The sequence below is a fragment of the Apis cerana genome, linkage group LG10, assembly GCF_029169275.1.
Source record: "Apis cerana isolate GH-2021 linkage group LG10, AcerK_1.0, whole genome shotgun sequence".
NCBI classification, from domain to species: Eukaryota; Metazoa; Arthropoda; class Insecta; order Hymenoptera; family Apidae; genus Apis; species Apis cerana.
Window position 1 is genome coordinate 6,207,474 of NC_083861.1, and position 21,430 is coordinate 6,228,903.

Genomic DNA, 21,430 nt, shown 5'->3' on the forward strand with positions numbered 1-21,430 from the left:
GAATTCATGAAGGAGTGAAATTATAATTTTGGTTATATTATGTTATATAATTTGGTTATATTATATTAACTGATAATTTTATTAATTATTAAGAAATTAAGAAAGAATAAAAAAAAAAAAGAATTTTTCCTGAAAATTTATCTTTAAAAATATATTTTTATTCGATGTTAATTTTTTGAGAAAAATTTTTTTTTTAATTTTAAGATTTTTGTCTTGAATTTTTTTATTTTTTTTTAGAAATTGACATTTTATTCAATTTTATTGATTTTTTCGGCTTATTTGTTTACGAAACAAAATATGAAAAATAGTTTGAAAAAAACTATACAAAAATATATATAATAAAACATGTTAAAAAAACGCGAGATTGTGAACAGAATATATTAAAAAAAATCATATAAGATTCATATTTCATATGAATTGTGTGAAAAAGATTATATAATACAAAGAAGATTAATATTAATCTTTCGGCTTAATTGCACATTTCATTTCCTCGATTCTGATTTTTATTTTTGCATTTGTATTGTATTTTTAAACGATAACAAAGTTCAATACATGTATTCATATCTTTTTGCTCAATACCTCAATGCTTTATTGAAAGTTAAGCTATTGTTTTCTATTTCGTCTGATCGTTGATATATTCAATTATTCAATTATATTTTTAAATACATTTATTTTTTTATTTTTGTGATTTGATTTGCATATACAATAACTTCATTTATACTCAAAAATGTTTACCATGTACATATACTTTTTACACAAAATTTTTTACAGATGAAATATTTTAGAAATCTTATTTAAATTCAGAAATATTAAAGAATTTATAGATCTTTGAAGAAATAAAATGAAAAAATTTTAAGGATTAATTTTAAATTATGTTAATAGTTAATGTCAATAGTTAAAGTTTACGATATTTTTTTAATTTCTGATAATTTTAAACTTATATTTGAAAATCTCTTAAAGAGAAGATAATCAATTTTTAATTTTATGCCTGAAAAAATATAATCCTTATATAAATCCTTGGGTTAATCCGGATATTAGAGTTAATCCTTGTGTTAATATTTAATATTCGGATAATCATATACTTTTTTACTTATCGTAAAATTAAAAATCTATTATTTTCTCTTTAAAAAATTTTCAAATCAATCCAATTGGACACCTGTTATTTTATATTTTGCGATATATTGCGAGTTTAGAATTTTATTAAAAGATTAAAATCAGAAATTAAGTAACGTCTAAAATTTCTGCCATTGATGTAAAAATTAATGATGAGATATTCTATTTAAAAATTTCCAATTAAAAAAAAAATATTCTATATATTCATCTGTATATTAAAACAACTACGAAAGGAGAATTTTTCTCACATTACCAATTGTTATGGAATACAAAAATACAATTGATGATTTGATTAATTATGCGACAGTTGTGCAACCTCTGTTTCATAAAATTTCCGCGATGATGAGTAAAGATTGAAATTTCTTTTGTTAAAGAATGATTTTCATATTGTTAGATCATTAGATCGGATGAAGAATTACTGGGATATTGTGAAAAATTTTAGGAGAAATATTAAATTTATTTATTTAATAATTAAATAATGTAATTGAATAATAATAAATTTATTCTCGATTCGTACAAGAATAAATTTAATAAATCTTCTTCGTTATTTGGAGAATTTTGATATTAGGTGAAATTATTTTTGTAATTTATATGTGAATCATATATATTAATTTAATTCAATGTTTCAACTTTTTTAGATATACATTTTAGAAATAATTAAATTTCCTTTCGTTGCAATTCTTCGTTATTCAAATATGAATATCGCGCAGAAGAAGAAAGAAGCTAAAACTTCTGAACAAAATAGTAGGCTAGTTTCATTTTATTATTCTAAAATTTCTCCGCGGATGGCACTTACTTGGTGAAATCTCGCAGAAATCGATGGCCGTTAACCAGAGAAAATAAACGAGTCGATAATTTTTTCTCTTCGAAAGATGTTTAAAAGATGTTTGAAGTAAGAATTTTCAGATCTAACTTTCTCAAAAAAATGGAAAATATTTTCTTCCATATCTTTTTTCACTTTTGAGTCAAACGAATCATCTTTCGATTATACCACGATTCCAAAGATACAATCCACAGCTTATTAACGTTTCTATCCATAAACCATGGACGGAATTTCTACTCAATCAATTTCACGAAAGTGTAACATGTAAAGTATTCAAGAAGATCAATTTTCTCCCGTTTCTGAAATGGAATAAATCACGACATTGTGCAGCTTCGAAATATATCGATATAGATTTATCGTTATATTTTCTCAAGATAAATTTCAGCGACAATTTCGAGGTTCAACTCGGTGAACCTCGACGGAGTGAATCCTAATAGAAAGTGCGCTCTTTGCGGAGATCTCACGATCTTCGATTCATAGCCACGACCTTCCCACGTGCAGTGGACTGTGCATCCATCCCCACGGTGTGCAAGAAGCCGCGCCAATGTGCTCGTCTCTCGATCTTTATCTATCTTGCCGTCGAGCCGCGATATTGCGAAACTGGCACCGCGACTCGTTTTTTTATTCTCGTTTCCTTTTGTTCTCGGCGTTGTATCGTCGTCGTTGTCGTCGTCGTCGTCACCGACTCTCTTCCATTCGCGCTCGTTAGCCACGCTTCTGCCGCACTTTCCTCTCTAATTAAACGACGCGCCACTTCTAAACTCGCTTAGGGTGAATCATCTAAAAGTTTATTTTTATTCGTTTAGATGCATAGTATAATATAATTTACTTAGAAAATTGTAATCAGAAATTATGAAGAAGAATTTATTTTTTGACGTGTGTAAAATTATCGTATTGATATTAATACGATGGAACCTCAATTTTACAGCATTGAAATGTTTTTATACCGAATGATATATATTTATTTTTCTTCTATAGTATCATATCTAATGACTACGAGAAAATGATAGTATATTGCGTTTAATAGTAGTCTGAGTATATTACATTTCATACGGTAAACTGTATATTATAGGCTGTAATAAAGAAATAAACTATCGAGATGACAATTTAATTAACGAGATTAAATTAGATTGTGTGTACGTACTTACATCGTGAAATATAATTTAAAGCAGAGTGATGGATTTGCAAATTAATATATAAAATGTTACGAGCGTTAAGGAAGAAGAGTGAAACTCAAAGTTTTGTGTAGGTGTGTTTGAACGATCTTTCAAGAATGGAATACTCGGAGTGAAATGAAATGGAAAAGGAGTGAATGCTCGTATACCAGGATAAATGATTGTGAAGAATGCGTTACTCGTTGCACGAGTTATTCAATTAAAGTGAGAGCCAGAATTGTGAGGCAGCAAACGTTATATTTTGACAAATAAGAGATGGAATAAGAGTTTAGCGGAATATTTTATCCGACCTATTATTATTCTAATTATTAATTTATTTGAGACTTTATTTACATCAAGAGAATTTTCTTACGATATATATTTTTTTAGAGAGCTTTCGTTAAGTAATTATGCATTGCTTGACAAATTGTTTTTTTTTATTGCTGAAGATTTTTTTTTTGAAAAAAGATTCATAAGAATCATTGCTATTTGCAATTTATATTATAGCAAGTTAAAATTGTTATTATTTTCTAATTTTATATTTGAAAATGCTTGTAAAGAAGTGGTCTAGTTAACGGGTTAAATATAAAGTTTATATTTAAAAATTATTGTGTGATTGTTCCTAATTATTTAGAATTATATTTGAGATAATAATAAAATCGCTTTTAATTATTTAATTATTTAATATAGTAATTGGTTTAATTGATATATCTTTTTGTCACGCGAATTTGCTTTGGACCAGAGGACGAAATTACGCGGTATGTAAGGTTGCAGAAAATAATAGGTATTCTATGGTTTAAATATATACAAAATAGTTACGTTAAAGTAGTTCTTCACTAGGTTCTATTGAAATTTAGTACTGTTAGTTGAATGCCAATTCTGATTCTGTTTTTGTAGAAGAATATTTGTAAATAGACTATTAATTATTGAATTGCTTGTTTCATATCATTTAAGTGTAATTACAAATTTATTTAATTGTTAAAAAATTAATCAGATATATATTTCTTACGCACAATTAGTTTGCCTTTCCACGATATTCGTACATTTCAACTAGTTTTTAGATTTTTAATTAATAATTATCTAGCATGATGTGTATCTTTCTTTTATAATTAATCAATTTTTATTTTATTATTATTTTATGTAGATATTAATAAGTGTTTCTAGATCAATTATTTTGGATCATCGATACATGTATTTTAAATCATTTTGACCCACTGTTACCGAAAGTTTCGAAGATTAAAATGGCCAATAAATAAATTTATCTCATATACCTGTCGCAAATGATACGAGCATTGTTTCTTTTATGTGAAATTCAGATAATACGCTTGTGTGTTTCTGTTGATTGACATATAAGGCTAAATATAACATGTATTATTCTGAATGCAAATGAGTTATTTCAAATATTGTTCAATGAAAATAAATTGTCTCGTTGAATACTTAATATATTTATCTTGTTTTGATTAAAGTATTTTTTTTTTAATCGAATATTTAATCGTACAGTTTTACAAGTGTAATTTCTTTGTTTGATTAGTCATATAAAAATATTTCATTTTCAAAAAAACAATGAAAGTTATAAAAATTAGATTTCACTTTTTACTTCTTTGTGGAATCATTATTTCATTCAAAGAGGAATTCAAATATTCATATGGCATATTGATTCTCATGATATATTATACGACATAGATTTATGTATCTGGAAAAGCTTAAAATGGCACGATGATACAATCATACTAGTCAAAGAGAGTGTCAATTTCTTGTAGGTTCATAAATGACATTAACAGTTGTGCAATCTCTATTCCAACTGTTGATACAGGTAAATTTATTATCGATAAATATGGAAGCTAATCGCCATGAAATAAATCTTTTTTATACCGCCCTGATAATTACTAGAACATAAAAATATTAATAAAATTATTATTAATTTGAATTATAAGATTAAAGTTATACTTGCATAACCAATTAATAATTTCTGAAGGATATACCAATTTCTCAATTCACCACAATTGTAATATTTTATAAAAAGAAATTGTCTACTTAAAATTCAACTTAGAATTATTAGAATAAATAAAATTCACAATCGAAAAATAAAAAATTAAATCGTATCAATTATTTTTTAATTCGTCTAAAAGTAAAAATTCATTTAATTCTGCTTTCAATTGTCTTCGTTATCCTTATATCCAACGAGATTCTCGTGGTTCTCAAGAGTGTAGCAGAATCGAGAGAAGATTCCGCGCACTTTCACATGAATCCGAAACTTTCATACGGTTTTATCTTCTCGCTGTGGTACGCACGAGAAGCTAACATTCCCTTTTCCCGTTCTTTTTCCACAAGATATAATTTTCTATTATCACATAAACGCGTCTACTCGCTTCAAGTTTCCCAGCTGATTTGCTGAATCGCATTACCCTTCTTTTCACTCGCGGCTTGTTCACGATGAATTATTTATCGTGATCGTTGTTGGATGAAAAACTTGTTACGCGTTGATTCTTAATTTGACAATGAATAGTTGGATTTGTTTTTCTCGTTTCTTCTTTTCTTTCATCTTTTTACTTTTTTCTGCTTCCTTGTACATAATTTGTATCGGTGAATTAATATCTTATGATGGATATTAATAATATTTGATAAAAATCACGTATTTATTTCGAAAATGGTATTTCTTCATTTGCTCTCTTGTTATAAATTGTCTTTTTTTTATTTTTCTTATATATTTACTTTCTTCAAACTTTCCTCGACATTTTGCACATATTTCTCATATTTAGAACTGTAATATGTGAAAGTTTACAGATTAGAACACTCGTTAGAACAATCAAGTTTCTTTTAAGTTCCTTAAGTTTCTTACCGTTAAGTTGAAAATGTTGAGGATTTTGTAACTTAACTTATCTAGTAATTTTTATAATTCTATCAATTTAAAAAAAATATATAAATATAGAAGGTTGAGAAAGATTGAGAAATATGTCGTGAAACGTAAACATATTGACATATTGCTATGCGGAGGTGTTAATGTCAGACGATGATTTGCATATGTACTTAAACGAAATTATATAATCATTACTAGATTAATCGATGTATTTTGTTATATCTTATAATTAATTTCTGCTAATTATTAATCTACTAACAAATAACATAAATAACATTTTATGTAAATTTAATTGATATAGAAACATGGAAAAGTTTGTTTCAATTATGAGATTACGTTTTGACCGGATATTTTCCAACAACCATCGTACATCATATTTGTCGATCATAAAATTTGCTTTTGAAGACAGATTTCCTTCCTCTACGTAAGAGGAAATAATCTAATAACGAAGCAGAACGATCTCGATCAGAGTTTTCATTTATAATTTCCATTTTTGTCCTGTTCCATTCTGTTTAAGAAATTATTCTTAAATAAATTTATTTGAAATAAAATATAAAATATGTAAGATATATCACACACATAAATTGAAATTATTTTGTTATTATTCCAAATGAATAGCTTGAAAAATAATTAAAAATAGATATATAGCCACTCGAAATTCTTTTTTGAGCCATAACTTGGAGAACAATAAATATAAAATTTTAATCGTGCAACGAATAAAATTGCATAAAAAAAGTTGTCGAATAAATATTTAAACTTTAATTCGTGTAAATATTTATTCAAACAACGATCAGAACGATAAGAAAGCATCGATACAATCAATATTTCGACATAACACAGAAAAAGAGAAAACGATAAAAGTAAAATTCATTCTTCTTCTATTATTTTTCTTCATTCAAACATTAGAAATTGATCTAGAAGCCGATGGTCGCTTCAAAAAATTCATAAAAACCTTTCTACATGAATATACGTCTCGCACAAGCGCGTGTATCGCGTACTTTAGAAAGTGTACGTCTAAAATTTTTCCCTCTTTTTTTTTTCATCCATCGCTTTCGTTGCCATTCTATGTATCGAATTCAACCATACATGGTGCCCGCTGTATTCTCCCTTGTAAATGATTTTTTTTTTTTATTTCGCTTGATTCCTGGCAAATTTTCCCCGGCGAGAGAGAAAGTCGAGGGAACCACGGCCATTGCGACGACTACCACGAGGACGATGGCAATGAATCTTCTTTTATTTCCATTTCCGGAATTGTGGGTCAAGTTCTTGCCCGAAAAGCAGATACAGCTGCTGCGTGTAGGCTTCGTGCCTCTCACGAAGGCGAAAGTTACTTCCACGCGTTCTCGACGACTGTTTCCGTGGTTAACGCGATGTCCGAATATACTTTCGATATTGCGACATCGAAATCTTCTGTAGAATATGATTTTACTCGAGGCATTATCATTCCCAGTGTCATTTAGTTTCACAGTTTTTGTTGCATGATAAGTTTAATTATAAACTAATTAGTTAACTAATAGTTAATTAACCGACGAATGACAAATTACACGTTATATAGATACTATGATATTAAAGTCTTCTTTGTAAAATCTTTTTCATCTGAAATGTTTTTATTCAATTTCACAATCTTTGCGTGTGATAAATTGCTAAATAATTAAAAAATTGTGGATGCAATTTTTTTTTTTTGATATTAATTTCATCTGTATCGATAAATCGAATATCGAATAAACAAATATAAGATTTAACTAATAAAGATTTATTTAGATTTAATCTTGAATCTTGAGATATGAGAATTAAAATTTTCGTATTACAGAGATTTTGTCTTATCTTTTTCGAACGCTCAAAGAAAATAATCATTCATATCTACAATTAAATATGTAAACGTGAAAGTGGCAATTAAAGATATGCATAAATAAAAAAGGAAATGTGTAACAAATCAAGTGATTGAGTTATGAGATGTATAACAATTAGACAGATACTTGACTGACAAATGACAATTGATTGATAAAAGATGATTAACTCGATGTGAAAGCATAATGAATATTCCAATTATTGTTAGAAGAAGTAATTATTGAACTTTGATTTATAAAAATTAAAGTTTTCTGAATTTGGATTACAAAGAACATGAAAAATACATTTCGATTCGAGAAAATTTTCGCTATATTTCAATTTTGAAATTATAATTTCAAATTATAGAGATTCAATCATATTTACAATTCAGATCATTCTAATGATTACGATGATTAATTTTAAACTTTAATAAAAATAACTATTGGCACATATATTTTACATTAATTAAAAAATAAGAAAAAAGTTATGATTGCTATTTAAATGATTAATACTTTTTTATATATTCTAAAAAAACATAGTTTTATAAAAAAAACAAATTACGAAGATAATTTTCCAATAAAAAGTTTCGTTTTTTCAGGAAATTTTTTTTTTTGTTTGTGTCAACATAAGTATAGTAAATTTTGCAATTATGATATTAATGTTATAGCTGGGCAGTTTCTACGGTAATGACAAGACAAAATCTGATTCCAAGCGAGGATGGTTCACGCATGATCCATGCTTTAATACCGATGTGGGACATGTGCAATCATGAGAACGGGAGAGTGAGTTTGTTCATATATTGAAATATTTATAGTAAAATGAAACGAATCTTAAAGATTATTAATATTTCTTATACAAAAAATTATATAATATCATAATATGCGTTATGGATGTTTTTTTCAGATCACTACAGATTTTAATGCGACATCAAACTATTGTGAATGTTACGCTTTAAGAGATTTCAAAAAAGGGGAGCAAATATTTATTAGTTATGGGCCCAGAACAAATTCCGATTTCTTTGTGCATTCAGGATTTGTTTACATGGAAAATAAACAAGTATATTTTTTAAAATTATTCTTTTTAAATTATTTCATTATTTTTGCATTAATTGCTGATAACTAACATTTAGTTTTTCCTTTTATAGGATGGTTTTAAATTACGACTCGGTATTAGCAAAGCCGATTCTCTTCAGAAAGAACGTATAGAATTATTAAATAAATTGGATTTGCCAACAGTTGGCGAATTCTTATTGAAACTAGGAACAGAACCGATTTCTGATTTGCTATTGGCATTTCTTAGAGTATTCAGTATGCGTAAAGCAGAACTGGCTCATTGGATCCGATCGGATCGTGTTAACGATTTAAAACATATGGACTGTGCATTAGAAACTGTCGTTGAAGAGAATGTCAGAAAATTTCTGCTTACTAGGCTGCAGTTGTTAATTGCTAATTATCCGACGACTTTGAAGGTGAAAGTGAAATAAAACATTAGTTTAAAAAAGCAACGTCGTATCGGCATGAAAATAACAATTCTCGTTTTAATATATCTCTTTCTCTTTTTCGTTTTATAGGAAGATCTACAATTACTCGAAACGACTTTACCACAAATTAAGAAATTAGCCATTCAATTAAGAGTAACAGAGAAGAGAATTCTTCAGGGGGCGCTCGAATATGTGGAACAATGGATCAAAGCTTAAGAATATAAGAATTGAATTTTAATCTATAAAATCATGGAATCAAATTTTTATTCTTATTTTTAAAAGAATTTTACAATGGGATATAATTTTTATAGATTTATGATTTCAAAATGATAGGAAACTGATACAAATCATTTGAAAAATGATCAATATATATATATATATATAATAAAATAATGTGTGAAATAATGAAGGACAGATAGAAAAGGGAGCAATGGTGTAAAATACATTAAAGTGTATAAAACATTGAACAAACTATATATATATATATCTATGTGTATTAACAAGTATACAATGCAAAATAATTGCGTATTTCATGATATTGTGACTCTTGTTTTCGAGAGATAAGAACTTTGCAAGCACAAATAATTTTTAAAACTAACAATGTTTTCTCATCAAATTATAAATCATGTGCTTATTGAGCTCTAATCTCTGATTACAAGATTTTACAAATACAATACTTTTATTTCAGCTTTGATAAAAAAAAAAAAAAAAAAATAGAAAAATAACATGTACAAACAAAATGTTACTATTCATGAATATTTATTTTTCAAATGAGATAGTTAAGAGATCTAATTCTTTATGTAAGCTATTGTGCGATATTACACAGGCCTACAAAAATCAGACTTATAAACGATTAATATACCGTAAGATTTATCGATAATTGTATCGAATTTTAACAATATGCATAAAAGTAAGACAAACAGCGAGTTCCAGATACTTCTCAGCCATAAAATGTTGCATTGTATCATGTTTACCCCCGAAATTTTATGCGATTATACTTAAAAAGAAATTATTAAAAGCAGATGCTTATGTGAATGATATAACTATATATACATATATGAAGAAAAATATATCAATGTATTTAAATGAAATTATATAAATCAATTCAATCATGCATATAACGAAGATAATAAGATAGAATAATCATTAATTAATTAGAAATGGCTACAGCAGGACTGATAGCTTTGTGTATTGCTTTTTTCAATATACAGTTGGGGCAGACATGATACAGCCAAATATAAATGTCACAATAACTTAATATTACATTTTCCTCTAATATAAAACACAGAAAATTTATGACGTGATTATATTATTTTAATAAACTGCTAAAAAATTACCTTTATTATCTGATCAAAAAAGTTCTATTATTCAGGAATTATATACGAGGTTCTTAATTATATTTGTTAAAATAATGTCATTTATTTTATGATATTTTGAACAGGTGAGAGAGATGATTTTGTATTTTACATGATTGCTAAAAAAATATACAGATATATGTTTGTTATTTATTCTTAAAGAGAGAGGTAAAACTGGAATACAGTTTATTTTAGAACTTTTTGATCAGATATGATCGAATGTACTTATCTACAATTTATAAGTTATTTATTGCCAGTCATATTTAATTGTGTTTAATATATGCTACAGAGTGGTTTATAGCAACGGCACGAGTTTCATTATTACGAGTAATTTTTTTAGCGATAGCTTTTATGATTTATTTTTATTCCCGCTATCTGTAAAATTACAATGTTACCTTATATTCATAGCGCGTTTTGCAATTTAATTTTATTGTTTGCTAAGGTTACATTATTATTTCCATTAGTATAATCTGCAGATTTATTTTTTAATTCACTGAGTATTATATCACTGATGGACTTTTCCTTTTGTTCTCCATTACAATCCTTTAATATTTCTTTTTTAACATTTTCAATATTATGATCTTCCTGAAGATGTAAAACTAAAGAAGGTAAGGCATAAAATAATTTGTCACAAAGATTGCACTGGAATGTCTTGCCATCTGCTGCCTGTAAGCAATATTCATAATCTTTCATAGAACTATAAGTTTGTCTATGTAATGCTAAATGTTTTTCATGGTCCATAGCAAGAATAAATTCGTAAGAACAAATTGGACACTTTAAATTATGTTTTGTCCATATAGTATGTGCTTTTAATCGATGTAAACTATCATAAATTTTACCACAAACAGGACACTTCATGCATTTATGATTATTTAATGTTTCTATACTTTCATATAATCCACTACATTCCTTACACTGATAATTTCTTTCCCTTCTACATGCATGTTTAAACCAATGTTTTTCTAATTGTGGTAATAAATCAAATACTAGTTTGCAGAGGGTACATACGAATCTTCCGCGACGATCTCTTTTCATAGTAAAGTTTGATGTTCTAATATCCCAGTGTTTTTCAAAATTATTCTTACGCATTAAATTTTCATTACAAAATTCACATTGGTCTTGATGTTTAGATAAATGAGTGAATAACATACCAGGCTCAGTATTTGTATAATTACAAAAGGAACATATAAAAGTATCATCTTCCTTATACATATGAGAATATAAATGTTTTTGGAATGAATTTGGAGTAAAAAATAGTGCACCACATGCTGGACATTTCAGATAAGGTTTACCTCTTTCTGTATAATATAATGGCAAAGGTCTTAAGGTTTGTAACCAGTCAGTATGATCTTTGGAATCTAAAATATTTTGATCCATAGAAGACTCTTCATAATCTATTTCTTCCATGGTTGGCACACGTTCATCAATATCAGTAGAAATGATTGAATGTTCTTCCTCTTTTATTTCAACTATTGGTTCATGTTTAGGTATAAGTTTTCTTAATAATAGCATTTTATTACGTCGTTTTGAACAATGTCGGACTTTAGATTTTTTGTTATCTAAAGAGCATTCATTATTTAATTTTTTTGTCATTAATGCATTGTCTGATTCTAATTGTGTTATTATTATAAACTCTTTATTATTAGGTACAGAAGTAACATATGATAAAGGTGAGTCAGCTCTTAAATCATCCCAATCACTAATAGTACTTTCACTAGTAACTTCAGAATCATTTTCAATTGACAAACGTTCAGAGGATACATCATCTTCCTGAGATTCAATATCATCATCATCTGCAGAGAGAAGTGCTGTTCTTAATATTTCTCCATTTACTAAATAACTATCTCTTTCATAACTTTCACCATCATTTCTTGTTTCATTAGTTTCTTCATCTTCTATTGCATTTTTTGAAAAATCTTTACATTCTGGATCTTCTAATGTTAACATTTTGTATTTATAAAAATTATATGATTTGTACTGATAATTACTGTAACACAAAAGATAAAATATTACTTCTGATTACAAATTGTTTACATGGAATGTTCTCAAAGAGGGAACATAACCTCACTTTTTCTTATTCGCCGCATCTTTTGCGTTCATAACATTCAATCATAAATAAATAATAATTAAAATAAATTCTTAAACATATCTTGATAATGATCAGATAAACAAAATGTACTTACATGTGGACATTTAACGTAGCCCCTCCTTATGACGCTCTTTGCGGTGCAAACATCGATTTGTATCTGCGTGGAATTCTTTAAAGACGTATTAGAAGACGGGCAAAAAAAATATTTATTATAAGGAAAATCCTTCATTCAATTTTTGAAATTCCACGAAATTCGTAATTCTCTAAGTTTTCATTATTCACATTCGAATAACTTTGATCAGCTGTTTTCTGATTACACAAAATTGACAGGACGTCTCGGTGCGCGTCCAACCGATGACCTGCCGATGGTGACACGAAAAGTATTTCTCAACTTCTCCATTATAAACTTCTATATATTCCATGCAATTTATCTAAAATAAGAGAAAATTACTTAAAATATTTAACTATATGAATTAAAAATTATCATAATTTATATAATATAATTCATTTTTTATTTAATAAAATATATTGCATTGTATCAAAATGCGAAATACATTTATTAATTCTTTCATATACAAAATGTGAAGTTGAGAAACACTGTCATAGAAATAACGCATGTATATAACTGTACACAGATACACAGAGATACAAGAAGATCTGAAATTATTAGAAACAGATATGAAAAATGAAAATATTTTTAATGTATGTATGTATTTATATTTGATTTGCATTTATAAAAAAATAATAAGTAAAATTAATATACAAAATTATTATTTTTAATATCTTTATTTTAACGTCGAGTGTATATGTGTATATAATAGGAAAAACAGAATCGTAAACAAAAAATATAAATAATACTAAGTTCTAAATATTCCTTTTTAATTATAATATTTAATTTTTTTAACGATTATAATTATTTTAACTATTTAACAATATTTGCAAACCATTTATTACCAAATTAAATATCAAAATATAATATATCACGAAGAAATGTTTCTTCTTAAAAATACTTACATAAAAATTTCGTCAATCTAACAAATCAAAGATAATCTATGTAATATTTAATATTTATTTTCTAAATTCTCAAATTAGATTTCTTTAAGTGAATTATACAGTATTTCAATTTTCTAACAATCGAATTTCAATATTTATTGCAATTCACTTAAATGTTCAAACGATATTATCGAAGATTATATCTTTCGATATATTCTTTCAATTCTTACTTCGTTTCTTATGTTCGTGTCCATGACCGTAGTCGTGAGCGTATGGAAGAGGTTGATAGCCGTAACCGTGGCCGTGACCGTATTCGTGACTAAAACCGTGGTGACCGAAACCATGTCCGAAACCGACGCCAAAACTATGACCGAAGTGTACGGGCAGTGAGCGACCATGCAACGTGGGATAAATATGTCCACCGCCATAACCATATCGAGCGGCATATGCTCCTGCACCAATCGCGCCTGCACCAAGGAACGGAATTGGCGGTGGTTGGACCGGAATCGGAACTGGAACCGGAACCGGTATTGGATACACTTGTTTTACCGGAACTGGATACGGTTGTTGTACTGGAACTGCAACAGGGTGTTTCACCGGTATCGGGATAGGACGTTCCACTGGAACTGGAATTGCCTAAAGAACGATTAAATTCGATTAATTATTAGTTTCTGAGAAAGTATTTCCACAATTTGAATGAAAGTGATTAGATCGAATGTGTCATATTTAAGAAGAATTGTAAAAGTTAACCTTAATGTGATCTAATGATTATGTATATAATCATACTTTTTCCTAAGGTAACACCATACTTTTAATTCGATCGTTTTTCCAAAATAATTATTAATTTTAAGCAATCTAATATTATTCATTCTTATTTTATTAATTTTATTTGAACAATAAATTGAAATATTTATTATAAAAGAAAATTTTAGAATATTTTTTTACCTCGGGTATCGGAATAGGAACTGGTACTGGTTTATGAATGATCTTTTCAATCGGAACTGGGATCACCTTCTCGACAGGCACATGATATGGTTTTTCGATGTAAACTGGCTCTGGAACAGGAACTGGTTTCTCCAGAACTACATGTTTTGTTATATATACTGGAACCTTTAATAATTCGGTTTTTCCGACTGATATAGGAAAAGCTTTTCCATATGAAAATCCACCATGTAATCTATAAAATATTATAAGTATCATTATTTTTAAAAATTTAACATTAGAACTATTTATTTATAATATGATAAATATATTATTTAGAATTAAAATATGATAAAAATATTAATAAATTTTAAAATAATAAATTTCAAAATTTATTTTTACCCTTCATGAGCTAAATCAAAAGGAGGATATTTTAATCCTTTCCAAATTGGACCACCCAGCCATGGTTGTCCATGGCCGTATCCATAAGGATTTGGTATTCCAATCCATCCATTAGATTCTGGTATTCCTCGTTTACTTTGTTTTGTTTCGTTTGTTTCCGCAGTTAAGGCGTAACCACAGAAAAATATTAAGAACAACTGAAATTTAATGTTAATAAAATTATGATAATAAAATTAATGTATATTATATGAATATATACATTATATAAATATGAATTTTTTTTTAAAAATGAAGTAAGTAAAAGAAATAATGCATTTATCTGATAAATTATTTAATTCTAATTTTTCTTCAATAATCTATCTTTAGTTCAATTATTTGAATTGTTGAATAAGAAAAATTTGCTAACTCAGTATTATTATCAATTTAGTGTTATTATCATGTTTATTTAATACGTCTATTTAACAATATTGCAGATTTCTTGGTAGTTGGTACTTGGTTAAGATTCAAAAATGATCAAAGAATTATCATTACTCAGATGTGTTCTAATTTACTTCGATCACTTCTAAATATTCTATTCTAAGCAAAATGGAAAATTAACAATGAGTAAGTCAAACAAATTGTTATAAATGAATGTATCTTGAATATAACGAGTTATTGTTAAAAAACTTTTATGATTATTAAAAACACTTTGAAATATAAGAAATATTTCTTTTCTTTTTAAATTGAATTATTGATTATATAATTAAAGTGCAAATAAATAAAAATTTATAATTTGATATTTAATAAAATAAAATAATAGAGATAAATTTATGATTTCTAATAGTGATCTAAAGTTTTTTTTATAGTAATATTTAAACATCATTTTACAGTGATGACAGTTCATCTAACTCATATGTTATAATAAAGAAAAAAAAGACGTACAATACATACTAGGAAAACTCTTCCAGAGAAAGAATTAGTCCGAAAGAAGATCGAAAGAAACGATTTTTCGTCATTAATGATACTTGTTGTTAATTGTTCTTACCGAGATCATATACATTGTAGTCTCGTCGAGAAGAAACTGTTCAATGAATCGAGAAAACGGTAGCTTTATATATTTCTCGTCTATCGGGATAAACAGATCGATTGATCCAGATGGTCCAAGTCAGGTTCCCGTGTTTGATGTGATCAGGAACTCGACCTTGTTAATTGACAAGTTTTGCATTTCCGCTGAAGAAAGTAGTCAAGAATTGAATCTCGTTTATACCATATTTGATATCTTCAAATATAACCTTCTTGAATTTTTAGTTCGAATTCATATAATGTTATGACAAATTTTATTAACATCGTTTAAAGTGATTAAACTTTGAATTTAGAAGGTAATATATCAATGCTTGAAATTGAATAATATTTTATTGAATAGGATTTCAATTTTGTCTTTCTGTCTCTTTTCTTTTTTTCTATTGTCTTCTATTCTTTATTTATCTTCTTTTATGCTTTATCTTTTCTTTTTGTCTTTTTTTTAAATATTTTTTTTAGAAACTGAAAAAATAATTGTAATTGATTTTTTTCATTAATTATATATAACATAAAAGAGTATTTTAGTATCGTGTATAGTATAATAATTGCATATAATAAATAATATTCTTATCATTATAATTAATTAATCGATTAAATATAGATAGGTTTATCGCTTCATAATCATTTCATAGTCAGTCGTGTTTACCTATTTCCGCTTTAATTATTTTATCTATTTATTGTTTTAAACATATAGAGGAAAATTAAGCGTAAAACAATAATAATTAGCAATTTGAAGCAATAAATGGCAATGAAATATAGATATGTATGCACATATATGCATATATATATCTATAAACTATATTTAAGAAAAATATATCTTGAAAAAATAAATTGTTATATTATTGCTATTTTAAAATCATATAAAATCATATATAATATTGTTTTTTTTAAATTAATTTTATAACAATGAAAATCTTAAAATAAGGAATAAAGAGATTTATATTAATAAAGTATTTTAAATTAGTTCAGCAATTTGATTAACGATTATAGAAAGTGAAAAGAATACTTCAACTTCAATTTCAATTCAAGTTTCAATTCAAGTCGTCCTAAGATATCTTCCTCGAAATTGTTTCGACATTCTTGATATTCTCGAGAATCTATAGAAGGATTCCACGAATAGAATAAATCAGGATTCATATCACGATTCAGACCTGTTGTACGCATAGCATTCTTCTGTTTCTGTAACACGGAGGTACTGACTTTACTCGACCAACAAGATCAAGAAAATGAACCGGACCGTTTCTTACACCAGAGGTGATAGTTTGTTTCCGTATTGGCCGCATCCGCGAACTTTCTTAACTTTCATTTTCTAATACGTACGAGCTACTTCTAATACCGACCATCCATTATTCATCGTTATAAATGCTAGTGAACGCATAACATAGTTGTACGTGTGTATCAATCCAATGTCTATAATGACGAAATAGTTGACCATCAAGTTTAATGGCTTTAATTAATTTTTAATTCATTTCTATTCATTTCTTATATTCAAGATATTAATTTTAATGATTTTGTTTTATTTTTCAGACAAATTTCAAATAATGAATATAAAAGAAGAAAGATAACAATTTTATATATAGTCAATGTTATTTTACATCTCTTCCAATGATGATCATTGAAATGATTTGAATATATCACAGATAAATAAAATCTAATCAGAAGAATAATCCATTTGCAGAAAGGATTCTTATTCAAGTAATATTTTTTCTTCGCAAAATAACCGAATGCCATGTTTTACGATCAATAAGCGACTTTTTTTTCAAATATACATCGATTTGAAACAAAAATATTCGATCGTTTGAATTAATTTATTTTAAAATCGATAAAGAATAAATCACCAAGAATGTTAATAACAATTATCGAGTTATTCACCATTTTGATCCAACATTATTTCCTAATGCATATTTCACGCTTATGAGAAACTATTATTAGTATTCTCCTACTAAAGCTGCAACAACATTTCCGTCAGGATATAAAAAAAAAGTATTCAGTCGCATAACCAGGTTGCTATAGAATCGTGTCACGATCAGGCGCATCGCTATTCTTATTAATTTGAATCTTCACGTAGACAATTTTCACTTGGCCATAGGTTGTCCGAATGATCTCGAAGACGATAACTCATCACGTGAAATACTACTATACGATCGTTCTAATATTTGAATGGACGAATAACCCTTTTTGTTCTCTTATGCACATAGTCATGCTAGTTAGGCATACGAAAGAAAAGCGGTCACGACCAATATTTGGCCATCACCCAGGATAGGTAACAGCGAAAGTTCATTGACGACGACGATACTTCTTCCTAGTGTGATGTGTCACCAGTGGATGCCCTATAAATACTTATGGGGGTCACCATTAGCGAGCAGTTTTTCTTCGGCATCGTAGTTGTTAGCTTAGACTTAGGGAGTCTTCCAAGGATCAACTATGAAGATTATTTTGGTATTGTTCCGGTTATATTTTTTAAATCTTCATCATCTTTAATGTTATATTTGTGTCATTTTTGTTTCGTTTTGTTTAATTCTTTCTCTTTTGTAATGGTTAAATTGTTTGTTTTTAATAGTGTTTTTAAAATTGTGATTAAATTAATTATAAATCAGTGATCGAAGGAATGGAGAATCATTGGGAATATATATATATATATATATAAAATTGTTTAATGAACAATTTTTTTTTATTGCAGTAAAGTTTTAATTTATAATTTATTTATATTTCTTGATATTTATTTAATTTATAACTTATTAAAAATTGATTAATTAAATATATACATGTTTTCTTTTATGAATATAAATAACTATGCAATTTAAGTGATGTTTATTTTTAAATGAAAAAAAAAAGAATAAAAACTTATATTATTTTTATAATAACATGATTATATGAAATTTGATATAAGTATATCTAATTTGTCTATAATAATTGATTAAATTATAATTATTAATATAAATTATTAATATAAATTATAATCTTTTATTAAAAAATTTTTCTATGAATTAATTTTTTTACAAAAATTGCATTCAAATAGTATTTATATTTATGCAATTATTCGATTTATTTGCAGATTCTTCCATTATTCCTGGTAATCAGTACAGCAATTACTGTCGAAAAACATGAAAAGAGTAACAATAAATTATTAAAGAAACATGATAAAAGAGGACTCGCAAATTTAGAATATAGTTTATCCGAACCTGCATATCATCCTCCTGAACCAGCTATTTTTGAACCTTCTGCTCCCGATCTAGGTGGACATTTGGAATCTGTAATAGCACCAGTTGCTCCTCCACCAGCTGTATTACATCCAGCTCGTTAGTATATTTTCTAATTTATTTATTTTATTTTATAATATACGCATAATAAAAATTTAAAAACACAAATTTAAAAATGATCAAATTTATTGAACACAGGATGGACTATTTTATATCATCAATATTATTTTCGTCATTAATGATCACAGTAATATATTTTTATTTCACAGATTAAAGAATTAAAAGATGGAAACGAAAAATACTATATTTCTTAGCTCAATGAATTCGTTGAAAAAGTTAAGAGTTATAAGTGAAATATTATCTTGAAAGTGTATCATCGAAAAGAAATTTAAATATTCTTTAATTGCTTTTGAGTAATAGTAAAAGTTCGAGTTTATGAAAAGAAGAATCGTTACTATCGGTATTTATAGTTAAGAACACGTTCTTAAGTAATTGAATTTAGATATGGAATATAAATTAGATTTAATGTTCTTATTTCAAAGGACTTGATGACGAAAGAAATTTTCTTTTTTAGTTCTCTTTAACTACTTTGTATTATTTTTCTTTGCTATTTATTTTTTTGGATGAAAATAAACAATAAGTGATTTTTAATTTTTTTAATTTATAAATATTTATTTCTACAGTAGGAAACGAAAAACTTTCATTTTTAAGTTTATTATTTTTATTATTATATATTATATATCTCTATATTTATATTTACTTCTAGGTATCTTTGTTATAATATATAAAAATCACGAATGAACCAGCTTAGCAGTAAAGGATTATCTTTTTCTTCGATATTAATCGAAAACTTCATCCGATTCAAGATTAACGCATCCTCATTAATTGCGAAATCCTCGTCACAAAGATGTAACTTAAAGGATGACAAGTCTAAAAACACTATAATCGTGTATATTTATCATACATTACGTATTTAATCAAACTAAAATATTTCTATTTCAATAGCTGCAGTTCCAGTTCCTGCAGTACCGGTGCCACAGCCCGTTCCACATCCGGTTCCAGTCGCAGTGCCTCAGCCAGTTCCACATCCGGTTCCAGTTGCAGTGCCTCAGCCAGTTCCACATCCGGTTCCAGTCGCGGTTCCTGTGACTAAACACGTACCAATTCCCATCGATCGAGCGGTTCCAGTTCCAGTGGATCGTCCTGTCCCCGTACCAGTTGCAGTTCCGGTCCCGAAACCGTATCCGGTCCACGTGGAGAAGATAGTGCACGTCGACAGACCCGTTCCAGTGCCATTCGAAAAGCCAGTCCACGTGCCGGTAGATCGACCAGTGGCTGTTCCTGTTCCAGTGCCAAAACCATATCCGGTTCCCTTCGAGAAGATAGTTCACGTGGACAGGCCTTATCCGGTCCATGTGGCGGTACCTTATCACGTTCCCAAACCTTATCCAGTTCCAGTTGCTATTCATGCTCATAAATCGCATGGATGGCTCAAATAAGATTCCATTGGAATGTTCTTGTTAGATATTGATGGTAGAACTACTAACAGTTGATATTAACGATATAGAATTGTATAGAATTTGATGTTTTATTTCATTAAATTCTTTTATTCGATACTTGTTTACAATTCGATTTGCTTTTGGATGTTATAATTAAAATTTGTTTATTCAAATTGTTTTGGGAGCAAAGTTGGATAATTAAGTTTTAAAGAAAATTTATAATATGCAAATCTATATAGAAAATTTGTGAACATTTATAAATTGGAGTAATTTTGGAAAAAAATTACAAACCAGTTATTTTGATTGCGTTAGTAGTTCTTACATGAGAAACATTATACTAAGAATATAATATATTCAAAAGAATTACCTAGGGTATTATTATCATCATTTCAATCACTATTTCAATATTCAGTTGATTGTTTTTTTGATTCTTTTGATACTAGTCCGCTTTAACAATATTTTTACTAGTCGATTGTTAATTACAGTTAGTTAGGTATTTTTAACAAGTAAAATGATGTAGTGCAAATATATGGACAGACATTACCAAAATTTTTTTCTATTAACAAATTTTTAATACATTTTGAAGTTGTAAAAAGGAAAATTAATAAAATTGTTCTTTAAAAAATATTTTAACTGATATTATTAATATTTATTTATT

At 27.3% G+C, this 21,430-nt stretch overlaps 3 protein-coding genes across 6 annotated transcripts in view; 2 read left to right on the forward strand and 1 right to left on the reverse strand.

The window, feature by feature from the left end:
* The window catches only part of LOC108001191 (actin-histidine N-methyltransferase), a 23,640-nt gene extending 12,181 nt beyond the window's left edge, over positions 1-11,459 (forward strand). For both annotated transcript variants that reach the window (XM_017062091.3, XM_062080939.1), the window contains 4 exons: positions 8,442-8,556; positions 8,678-8,830; positions 8,919-9,242; positions 9,345-11,459. In XM_017062091.3, coding sequence (XP_016917580.2) covers positions 8,442-8,556; positions 8,678-8,830; positions 8,919-9,242; positions 9,345-9,470 — 718 coding nt within the window. In that variant the 3' untranslated portion in view covers positions 9,471-11,459. The remainder of the gene's footprint in view (positions 1-8,441; positions 8,557-8,677; positions 8,831-8,918; positions 9,243-9,344) is intronic.
* Positions 1,700-16,322, reverse strand: LOC108001193 (zinc finger protein 512B-like). 2 transcript variants are annotated; one of them, XM_017062094.3, is made up of 6 exons: positions 16,039-16,322; positions 15,015-15,211; positions 14,637-14,868; positions 13,922-14,327; positions 12,793-13,129; positions 1,700-2,716 (listed from the first exon to the last, which is right to left on the reverse strand). In XM_017062094.3, exons 1-5 carry the CDS (start codon positions 16,051-16,053, stop codon positions 13,098-13,100), a joined length of 882 nt encoding a protein of 293 aa, XP_016917583.3. In that variant the 5' UTR covers positions 16,054-16,322; the 3' UTR covers positions 1,700-2,716; positions 12,793-13,097. The 2 variants fall into 2 exon arrangements, with proteins under 2 accessions (XP_016917583.3, XP_016917579.1); XM_017062090.3 differs by lacking the exons at positions 1,700-2,716; positions 13,922-14,327; positions 14,637-14,868; positions 15,015-15,211; positions 16,039-16,322 and adding an exon at positions 9,731-12,596 and having other exon boundaries at positions 12,793-13,094.
* Positions 14,327-21,400, forward strand: LOC108001192 (tetra-peptide repeat homeobox protein 1-like). 2 transcript variants are annotated; one of them, XM_062080941.1, is made up of 4 exons: positions 17,111-17,327; positions 17,601-18,512; positions 19,129-19,372; positions 20,279-21,400. In XM_062080941.1, the coding sequence occupies exons 2-4, from the start codon at positions 18,498-18,500 to the stop codon at positions 20,770-20,772; spliced, it is 753 nt and encodes a 250-aa protein (XP_061936925.1). In that variant the 5' UTR covers positions 17,111-17,327; positions 17,601-18,497; the 3' UTR covers positions 20,773-21,400. The 2 variants fall into 2 exon arrangements, with proteins under 2 accessions (XP_028524185.2, XP_061936925.1); XM_028668384.2 differs by lacking the exons at positions 17,111-17,327; positions 17,601-18,512 and adding an exon at positions 14,327-14,488 and having other exon boundaries at positions 20,279-21,398.
* The last annotated feature ends 30 nt before the right edge of the window (positions 21,401-21,430 follow it).